At 46.5% G+C, this 10,498-nt stretch overlaps 4 protein-coding genes across 4 annotated transcripts; 3 read left to right on the top strand and 1 right to left on the bottom strand.

Moving 5' to 3' along the window:
• Nucleotides 1-287: 287 nt before the first annotated feature.
• On the top strand, nucleotides 288-1,453 carry F5891DRAFT_1199236 (uncharacterized protein; the record flags this gene model as incomplete). The annotated part of the gene is made up of 2 exons (XM_041368728.1): nucleotides 288-441; nucleotides 1,167-1,453. 2 exons carry the CDS (start codon nucleotides 288-290, stop codon nucleotides 1,451-1,453), a joined length of 441 nt encoding a protein of 146 aa, XP_041217160.1.
• Nucleotides 1,454-3,678: 2,225 nt separating this feature from the next.
• On the bottom strand, nucleotides 3,679-6,577 carry F5891DRAFT_1131991 (uncharacterized protein; the record flags this gene model as incomplete). Its single annotated transcript, XM_041364714.1, has 9 exons — nucleotides 3,679-3,897; nucleotides 3,949-4,052; nucleotides 4,106-4,721; nucleotides 4,749-4,789; nucleotides 4,817-5,354; nucleotides 5,472-5,782; nucleotides 5,843-5,858; nucleotides 5,897-6,198; nucleotides 6,253-6,577. 9 exons carry the CDS (start codon nucleotides 6,575-6,577, stop codon nucleotides 3,679-3,681), a joined length of 2,472 nt encoding a protein of 823 aa, XP_041217159.1.
• A 371-nt stretch (nucleotides 6,578-6,948) lies between these two features.
• F5891DRAFT_1199234 (uncharacterized protein) lies at nucleotides 6,949-7,468 on the top strand (the record flags this gene model as incomplete). The annotated part of the gene is made up of 2 exons (XM_041368727.1): nucleotides 6,949-7,206; nucleotides 7,262-7,468. 2 exons carry the CDS (start codon nucleotides 6,949-6,951, stop codon nucleotides 7,466-7,468), a joined length of 465 nt encoding a protein of 154 aa, XP_041217158.1.
• Nucleotides 7,469-8,158: 690 nt separating this feature from the next.
• On the top strand, nucleotides 8,159-10,289 carry F5891DRAFT_987801 (uncharacterized protein; the record flags this gene model as incomplete). Its single annotated transcript, XM_041377953.1, has 6 exons — nucleotides 8,159-8,233; nucleotides 8,283-8,735; nucleotides 8,823-9,134; nucleotides 9,182-9,691; nucleotides 9,746-10,100; nucleotides 10,198-10,289. 6 exons carry the CDS (start codon nucleotides 8,159-8,161, stop codon nucleotides 10,287-10,289), a joined length of 1,797 nt encoding a protein of 598 aa, XP_041217157.1.
• Between the last annotated feature and the right edge of the window lie 209 nt (nucleotides 10,290-10,498).

Raw genomic sequence — 10,498 nt, 5'->3', positions numbered from 1 at the left:
GAACCCTAAGTCATGCAACCAGAACCTATGCCACCCCGACCCATGCAATTCCACCCCACCCAATACCAATACCAACCAGAAGCCACTTGATACGAAACCCAAGTCATGCAACTGGAGCCCATGCCTATGCAATTAAACCCCGCCCAATACCAATAGTGCTGCTGTGGTCCAGTCCAGAACCATGGTTCGAACCGGACTTTTGATCCAGTTCTCCGTGGTTCAGTCCACGGTTCTCACACCAGCCAGAACCAGACCAGAAAATGGTTCTCAGTTCAAGGTCTTCCCCAATGGTCCCATTCTGGTTCGGCCTTGCTGAACCATTCCGAACTGTTATCGACTTTGACTTTGACTTTGACTGTGACAACTTCGGTCTCCACGTCAAACTGTTGTCTTCAGGATTCGCACTACTGGTTAATCAGGCTACCTTTAGCCTTTTTGAAGGTAAGTACTAATCAATCAAACTCTCACATGACTTGCTGTCACAACGTGCTCAAAGCTACGCTCAAGGTCCAGATATGGTCAATAATGTGGTGCGTCTCATTACAACTTATGCATTAATGTTACTGTACTCGACAAATTTGTATTCTGAATGCAATGATATCTCGTGAATTTTGAATCTTGTTTTGGGTGCTATGTGTTCAATTAGCTGGGATTTATCTATTCACAAAGGGATTCCTCCTCAATCGACTCTTCCATCACAACATTCCAACTCTACCACACGAATTGACCGCTGCTTATCCCGACAGATCATTCATATTCAATGCGCATACAACTCGACTCAAAGACATTACCACAGGGTCTCTACCCACTTTCATAGATGCAGGAGAAAACTTTCAAACTTCTACCTTTCATTAATGTGCTCCACACAGAAATTTTTGAGTCTGGTTCGGGTTCGGACCCCAAAAAAACCAAACCAGACCACAGAGAACTGTTCTCTGAGGTCCAGTTCTGGGTTCAGACATTTCGTAGAACTGAACCGATGGTCCGGTTCTTGGTTCTCCTCTATGACCCTCTGAACCGGACTGAACCGGACCACGGCAGCACTAAATACCAATACCAACCTGAACTTGCTCAATACCAACCTCAAATCATGGAACCGGAACCCATTCCACCCTGACCCATGCAATTCCACCTGACCCAATACCAACCTCAAATCATGGAACCAGAACCCATTCCACCCCGACCCATGCAATTCCACCCCACCCAATACCAACCCGAACTTGGTCAATATGGACCCCAAGTCGTGGAACCAGAGCCCATTCCACCCCGACCCATGCAATTCCACCCCACCCAATACCAACCTGAACCCACTCAATACCAACCCCAGTCCACTCAATACCAACCTCCCACACCTGACCCAAACCAATTGTTGGGAGTCATATATGGCTCAACGGATACCGCGGACGACTACCATGTACACCAGATCTGCAATGGCCCCCAATGGATGGACTGAGGGGTGCATGTGTCCTGAATTGATGTAGAGACGACCTTCGGAGATGCTGGAGTATGAGTATAGGTGTGGTTAGTCTCAAGAATCGAGAATCATTTTGTGTTGCCAGTTCTTTCTTCCTTGGTCACGGTGATGGTTTCTCTTTGTTTGTTTGTTTGTTTGTTTAACTTGAAGTATCATAATGGACTCTGGGCACCTTCCACTCATTTACATATTTTATTTATCACTTTGCGATGTTTTCCCTAGAGGATAATACATTCTTTTACATGTAATACCTCCTAAGTTGTGAATATCAACATTCACTTCCCTCAAGTTTGATTTAGGCGCTATTATTTGCAGCATCTCAATGAACTTCAAACATGCTCGCAGAGATTCAAATATTCTTTGTCTGGACTCTGCAGCAATGATATATGGCCTGCATGTGCAATGTCCATCCCAGTACTACAGCAAACCCTCAAAGATGCAACCAGTGCCATCTCCAAAGACAGACCTACACCAGAGGTTTTAGTGGACAGGAAGCTTGGCGAAGGGGGATATAATGAGGTATACCTGATATCTTGGGCAAGTCCATTCTTCGAAGCCCTTCTTCCTCGTCGTCAAAGTCCCATGGTGTATAGCTCTCTGGCTGGGACGACTCCATGACATCCAAGTCTTTTGCTCTGCGCCTTCCAAAACCAGATACTCTCCTGCCTCACCAAATATTAAATGAGGTTGCTTCCATATCCTTGATATCTGCACGGTGTCCAAATATTCTAGTCCCCAAGATATACACATTTCGCGCTGATGGACTGAACCCATTTGTCGCTCAAGAATACATCGATGGCGAGCCTTTGAGTAGTATATGGACTCGCTATACTGAGGCGGAGAAAAACTCAGTCGCCCTGAAGATAGCTGAGATAATTGTTGATATGGCGGGGACGTGTTTCAGTGCTATAGGCGGATTTGCCAGTCCCACAAGCCATGCCCTTGGACTGACTGTAGAGGGAAGCAAGCTTTCCAAGGAACGACGTGTTTGGAAAGCTATGATACCTTCTACCTTAACAATTTTTCAGACAAAGAATGGTACCACACGCTACACACAGACTTTATGTAGTTTCTCTCGAGTCTAGACGTCCTGTGGTGTGCATTGCAATGTTAGATTGATTGATTGGACTATCTTGCAAAGATAAGATTCGGTAAACAATTTAAGACTAAATCTAAGACTCGATTTCGTGATTTTGACACGACTAAGTGAGTTGTCAGATCTCCATCAATCACATGAGTTCGCTACTGAAGTCGTAAGTGTTCGTAAGTGTTCATAATGCGCATAAGTTAAGGGTTCATTTCAGTCATTTTGCAGATGTTGAAGATAGGCCCATGTAGCTGCGATGCTCTGACCCGGGTGAGCGTGAGTAAACCTCGGAAATTTTGGTGCCTGTAGGTTGGGTGCGGGTATGACCCTCATCGACTCATCTCTCGGCTCATCTCTCGGCTACCCCAAACATCACACATCCAGCTTTGCGCCCCGAGATCTAAGGCAAAATCTACTGCAGATTCAGTCTTGGGATCCAAATAAACTCTTACTTTGAGGTTGCCGTCTGGAATATTGATAAGATGAGTATCACTGTGGTGTGGTACCCCAAAGAGGTAGCTGCCAGAGATCCTCAAACACGGTTGAGCATCCGCCGATCACGGTGGCCACTTTCTGGCAGCTACCTCTTTGGGGTACCACACCACAGTGATACTCATCTTATCAATATTCCAGACGGCAACCTCAAAGTAAGAGTTTATTTGGATCCCAAGACTGAATCTGCAGTAGATTTTGCCTTAGATCTCGGGGCGCAAAGCTGGATGTGTGATGTTTGGGGTAGCCGAGAGATGAGCCGAGAGATGAGTCGATGAGGGTCATACCCGCACCCAACCTACAGGCACCAAAATTTCCGAGGTTTACTCACGCTCACCCGGGTCAGAGCATCGCAGCTACATGGGCCTATCTTCAACATCTGCAAAATGACTGAAATGAACCCTTAACTTATGCGCATTATGAACACTTACGAACACTTACGACTTCAGTAGCGAACTCATGTGATTGATGGAGATCTGACAACTCACTTAGTCGTGTCAAAATCACGAAATCGAGTCTTAGATTTAGTCTTAAATTGTTTACCGAATCTTATCTTTGCAAGATAGTCCAATCAATCAATCTAACATTGCAATGCACACCACAGGACGTCTAGACTCGAGAGAAACTACATAAAGTCTGTGTGTAGCGTGTGGTACCATTCTTTGTCTGAAAAATTGTTAAGGTAGAAGGTATCATAGCTTTCCAAACACGTCGAGGAGTCAACAGCACAATTAGCTCTGTCCCCATAAACAGGAATGAGCTTGATTGCATGGGTAACATCGAGCAGAGGAATGATCATGCCAACCCACACTTGTGTGCCATCAGGACCGGTCACAAAACAGCACTTAACACGGAACATCATGACTCCAACATCATCTTAAGGATGTGCGACGACTTCAAAGAGCTGTACATAGAGGAATATTTGATCAAGTTCAGCAGGCAATGGTGGGCCTTTCTTTGACAAGCTGAACACCATGCGAACTTGAGCTACAATGGCGTCTAGTGAAGAAATGCATGAATACAAAGATACTGACCGTAACTTCAAAACTCACCAAGATTTTCACCTTCTTCACCTTCACTGTGCATCTGCAGCAGGACAGCATCACAATTTCCACGAGGATAATTGGTAGATGGCAGATATGCTTGTACCTGCTGGCTCGGCATGACAAGACGCGGACGCAACATTGAATGCAGCTGAATATGAAACTTGTTCCAGACATTGAGCAGACGGTTCTGGAAACGAGTTGCAAGCATAGGGTTGACACTTTCAATGAAGGAGTGAAGCATCAGAGGAAAGTCAGGAAGCTGGTATAATCGCGCCAAAAAAGGCGCTGTCTTGTTGGTGTGGTCACTGGATACAGTGATATGAAAGGTGATCCTGCTGTCTTCAGACAGCAGGCCTTTGAGGAAATGGTTGCGAACAGGACGTGGGCCTTGAAAACGAGACAGTTCTTCAGGAGTGACGTGCATGATCAAACCCAACATCAGGTCCATGTCAACGACTTCGTCAAATTCATTGACAATGAGGTTGTTGAGGGACATGTCGTTTGAGTGGAGGAGGGCATAGAGGTCGAACTGGCATGTAGTCTCTTCCCGGTCCAGGAGACGGATGACTTGCTGAGTGAACGTTGCATGTTGGTGGCTGGTGCGCTCAAATGGACTCTTGCACTGTGTGATGAGCATGCGCTCACTGACATCAGCAGTAAATTGTATGATGGAGCCAAGCTGGGGGATGGCTCAAGCGAATGATGCTAAGAGCTCACGTTTTGGAATTTCAAAATGCTCAATAGGACCCGATGTTCCTCGGCGAGCCTTGGCACGGAGAATTGCATGTTTGAATTTGTGAAACTCTTGGAGTGAGAAGGTCATGTCAGCGATCGATGTTGGAGTGAAAGTTGGAGCCTGTGCTTTGTAGATGAAATCGACCATCGCGCGAACAGCGCAGACGAAATCAGGATCGACGACACCTGTGATTGTAGATACAATTGTGTGTTGGATGTCCCGATGTTCCTGACCGGTCATCTGCGAGACATGGAAGACACCTTGCCCAAAGTGATGGGTTCCAATGTGTTTATGTTGCGAACAAAAGCAAGTATCAAGTTCATCAGCCCCAACAACTTCCTTACACCACTTGAGAATGTGATTGAAGAAAAATTTATGGCATGTGTGGAGAAGTTCAGGTGCAAGGAAAATAGCTGGATCAGCGAAGCACCAGTCACACCAGAAGGGAAGCTGCACCCCGCTGAGATGTGACACTTTGGCTGCTTCTTGAAATTCCTGGACCTTCCAGGGATCAATATGCTGACCAAGTTCTTAAAGCGTCCTGAGTGTGCCCCGGCCGTCGCGAGGTTCATACAACTTTCTGTCCCCGAACTGTGACTGGATGGCTAGAGTGACTGGTGATGTATTCTTACTTACACATGAAACCATCTGTTGTTTGGGGAGGTCGGCGGTATATGTGACAAGGGGGGTAAATCCATAGCGTGAGAGACCCAATGGGTCCACCATACTTGTGCCTACAGCAGCTGCCTCCTTGAGATTCATGCAGACTATATCCATGCACCGATGCCACACACAGGCTTGCAAGAGTGAAGAGAACTCAGGGTTGCAGATGAACTGAGGAATGGGCATATACGTGATGCACGACCATGTGTGAGCCATAGCCTTCATGCGAATGTCAGATTGGATGTTAGCGATAGTAAGGAATGTGGGATGCATCTCGAGACCTCCTGTGTGTCAAGTGAAAGGAGTTTTGTCCGATGCAAGAACGATGGGCACAATGGTAGCACCTCGTGGAAGCTCGTCCTATGTATAAAAACTATCGTCAGAATTCGTATTCGAACATAAAAAATAATACAAGCCTGGATATCATGCGCATGTGAACTCGACATCCATTCACTATATTCCCGTTCTCCGTCAATAAATATCTCATATGGATCGAATTCCATGTCATTGGCAAAAATCAGATTGCCAAATATGTGCTTCATTACCTCCAAAGTGTCACACCAGATAAGATGCACAAGATGCATTGTAACATAACCATCTGTCTCAATTGTTGTGCAGCACCACTGTGGTCCCTTTGGCAGGGCGTCCATAAATGTTAGCAGTTGGGGCGCAGTTTTGAATGTGGGCTGTTGCCGTGTTTCTGACTTCACCTAATAGTGAGCTGTTAAAATTTAAAAGTTAATGTAAAGTTCACTGACCCATAATAACTTCAAAAAGCAACTTATTTGCCCCTGATTCAGATTCTCGATGAGAAATTTGGCGAGTTCCCATTCCTCCCTCCCAGAAAATGGGTAGTACACATTATGTTCGCAAGCAGACTCATAGTCATGAGCCTTCATGTGCTCGAACGTATTTGGCCGTTGAAACCCATAAATAGAGCCAGATTTCGTGTGATAGCAACCCATGTGTTCTTCACCTGGACCAGCAGGTTGGCAAAGTGCACGAGAGATGGGTACAGCATTGCATTGCGGATCATCTGTAAGGTGAGTGCAAAGTTCTTCTACCTTCACAAATGGCATGGAACAGGTGGGACAAGGATATTGGCTAGTACCACTATATGATAGCCAGCTTGATCAGGACCATCGTGTAGGTTTGATATCAAAAATGTACTCTCCAGCCCTAAAAATGTCTCATCAGAGGTAAAGCCCTCTTCTACATTGGATGCCATCAGAGCATTCAACTTGAAGAACTTATTGATATCGCAGCCTTAAGAATCACCGTGACTGACCATCCATCGCCATGTATTTTGAATTCTGTTAAGTCCTTCAAACTCTGAAACTCGCTGACAAGTCTGTTGACAGCACCGCAGCGAGAGGCTGAGTGAGAAAACATTCAGGTCAAATCCTCCAAGTCCATTGTTCATATCATGCTGGACACTTGTATTGCTACTATGCGCCCTACTAGCCCAACCAGCTCTGCAACTTTCGTCGAACATTCCTCTCCTGTTTATAGAGCAAGTCCCAAGGCTAAGTGTAGGTCTCGGTCTCTACACAGGTCTCGGTCTCCCCTGGGGAACTACTCCTTACACTCTCCCTGGGGGAGCTACACCTTACGATCTCCCAAGGGGAGCTGCTCCTCATTTAACTCTGCTTTGTTTGACTCTGAGTCAGAGGGACATGATATCCCTATTGCAAGTTTTGTGTCCCTTGTAAGTCTTTTCCACATTTTTGCTGGTACTTATTGTATTGAACTCGATTAAACAGGCCCCAGAGATTCTGGGTGACACAAACATACCGCCTGAGGATCTCAAAGTGGCTGTTGCCGCTCAGTATGCCACTTGCAAGAAGCTTTGCCACCTTATCATGACCAGGATCTGGCAGGTAGAAGAGGCGAGCAGGTGGACCAGTTTCTTGAACCAATCCATCAACAAGTTGAAGAAAGAACATGAAGCCGCAGAAGATGGGCTTTGACTCTGGATTGAAAACATGCAGAAAGAGTGCACAGAGGTTTCTGAACCATCCTCCAGCATTACTACGAACCTCCTCAAAGCAAAAGAGTCCCTCAAGTTTGTGCAAGGTAAATACAACGATATGGAAGGACTACTTATCGCACATGGGGTCACCGACACAGACTTGATCATGGCTAACAATGGTGGCGAAGACTCCGAAAGCGGTCGGGACTAGGCAATCAGTTAAGTTCATTTCTTATCTTGATCAAAAATGTCACTGATTCGTCGATTACCGCTCTAGATCAACGGTGTACCAGTTTTATGTATTCAAGAGTTTTGTCGTAATGTTCGATGTAGCCTCGTGACTGATTTCTTTAACCTCGTGACTGATTTCTCTTCTTCTGTCACTATTGATACTATCTTGTCACCATCAATATCATTCCGCACTATCACATCTTTTGCCTATTCTGTCCTTACCCCACATGAAACTGCATCAAACATACTGATCATCATGCCACGAGGTTTGCAGCATGCAGATTTCGGTGTGTCTAATACATAAATGTCTGCATTCGTGATTACTGATTGATCTTTCAATTAAATTGGCTGCACCATGAGGCCGATAGAACCCTGGGGCCAATTAAATAACCCCGGCTGTTAAGCACCTGGACTCGAGCGTACATTTTTCTTATACATTTTCCACCCACCCATCATCATGCCTCCAAAGGCCAGTGCAACTGGCAAGCACATGAAGATCACGAAAAAGTGTCCCTCGCGCAAGAATGCGAAGGTAAGTCTTGCAGTACTACCTACGCATGCTACTAATATAATATTATTAGGCAATAAAAAAACCAGGGAAAAATTCGGGTTTAAACCCATCTTTAAATTTGGATGCAAGCCAGATTGGTGTCCATGTCGAACAACCTCAAGGTCCGGCATCATACCAGCAACTAATCTCGTTAATCGAATCCGAAGGCATGGATGAGGACGAGGACAAGGACGATGAGATGGAGGAGGAAGATGATATGGAGGAAGTCGATATGGAGGAAGCCGATGAACATCTCGCACAACCAGGTCCATCGCACAACTACTATTCATTGTCCATGCAGCCAGCTCCACCGCCGGACTCCCGGCAGCTCCCTCGACAACATCTTGGGCAACCAGGCCCGTCACATGACTACCGCCCACCATTCATGCAGCCAGCTCCACCGCCAGACTCCCGGCAGCTCCCTCGACAACATCTTGGGCAACCAGGCCCGTCGCACGACTACTGCCCACTGTTCATGCAGCCAGTTCCACCACCGGACCCCCAGCAGATCCCTTGACAACATCTTGGGCAACCAGGCCCGTCGCACGACTACCACCCACCGTTCATGCAGCCAGCTCCACCGCCAGACTCCCGGCAGCTCCAACAGCAACCAGCCCCTCATGCTCACACTTATGGGCTCCCGCAGATTCCATTCGCACCATCGGAACTCGTGTCTCGTGAGGCACATCAATTTGATGTGCCCACACCGACAACCTTCAGGAATATCGGATGCATGCAAGAGACGCAGAGGGAGGAAGAACAGACACGTTATCTGGGACGCTTACCCATCGACCTGCCCGGAATTCGGAAGGTATTCGTATATGATCCTCACCGCCCACCCGAAGGCCACTGGGGACAACTGTTCCCAACCAGAGTTATCAGAGTGCGTCGCTCACTTGTATCATGATTGTGACTGACTCTCTTCTACAGGCTACAGGAGACATCACTGTTACTGCACCACTCCCATCTCGCAGAGAGTTGCCTCTGGTGTCTACTCCTCCCTCACCTATCACTAATTTGCCTGTGGCTGGTTCCAGGCCTGTGGCCAACAGTCCTGCACGCTCCCATCCCTATGCTCCCCAACGTCCGACTAACGAGCAATTCAAGAAATTGATGGAAGCCACAAAGTCTAATATGCGCTGCAAGGTGTTACTAGAGAATGCTATGCCCGAAACGGGCATCAACACGGCGATGGCAGAGGCAGCGCTGTCAGCAGCTCGCCAGGACTTCATGCCTGACGCGGAGGTTCCCAACTATGAAACTTGTCTTAAGAGCCTCCGAACCCTCACAACAACCATACGAACAGCCTTCAAAACGAGGGTGCGCCGCGAAGTCCCAGTTCATTATGATCTTAACCGTCCGTTGGACGCAAATGCGGAGATCATGCACAGGAAAGAACGCGTACCGATACTCATTGAGAATCATGTGTACTTGTTTTTGGTAAGTTTTCTTTTTGTATTACTTCTTCTAATGACTTATCCTTTTTTTCTCTAGCACGAAACGAATGATCCGGACTCGCTGGCCCCAGTCAACCATCCTGGCATACACACCATCATCATTGCAGCTGTGTGGGAAACCGGCTTCCACACAGAGCTTGACATAGACGACGTGGACACTCTCGATAATCTGATTTCACTCGGCGGCGCTGCAACACATTCAGTCCTCATGGAGCATCTCAGCGGGAGACGTCAGACGGTTGAGTTTTCAGCATCTTCATCATCTGGAGCAGAGTATCGTTTCATTCAACAACACAGTCTTGCCATTTGTAATGTTCCTGCAGTATATCATGCTTCCATTTCTTTAAAGAAAGATTTAGTTGAACGAGGTATATCTACTATCAGTACTGCTAGTATGTCTGATGCTCTGTAGATATGTAGATAAGATTTGATTACTTTGTGATAATCTCGCACTTTCATAAGATTCACTCAATATATATTGTTTTGGAGATATTTGGGATGCTCGCTCGCGCAGAAACTTAAAAGACGCTAAGCGGTCGCCTAAAATCAAACACCGCTCATCGAGCGCATCCGACTTTTAGATGAAGTGTAACGTCGGATATATGAAGTCTTGGGCGGCCGAGAGATGACATTGTGTGTAAAGCTGCTCTGTGTTGGACTGGAAAACTGAAGGCTACGACTAAACATAGCTCTTGGCGAGCAGGAGGCAACAAGCTTTTTTAGTTTTTATGGTCTTGCACACACAAATAGATTCACTCTGAGGAGTTCATCATATATTTCGGTAAGTTCC

Source organism: Suillus fuscotomentosus, assembly GCF_016647785.1.
Source record: "Suillus fuscotomentosus strain FC203 chromosome Unknown F5891scaffold_180, whole genome shotgun sequence".
NCBI classification, from domain to species: Eukaryota; Fungi; Basidiomycota; class Agaricomycetes; order Boletales; family Suillaceae; genus Suillus; species Suillus fuscotomentosus.
Note: the sequence above shows the minus strand (reverse complement) of the source record. Positions and strands in the feature narration are given on the sequence as shown.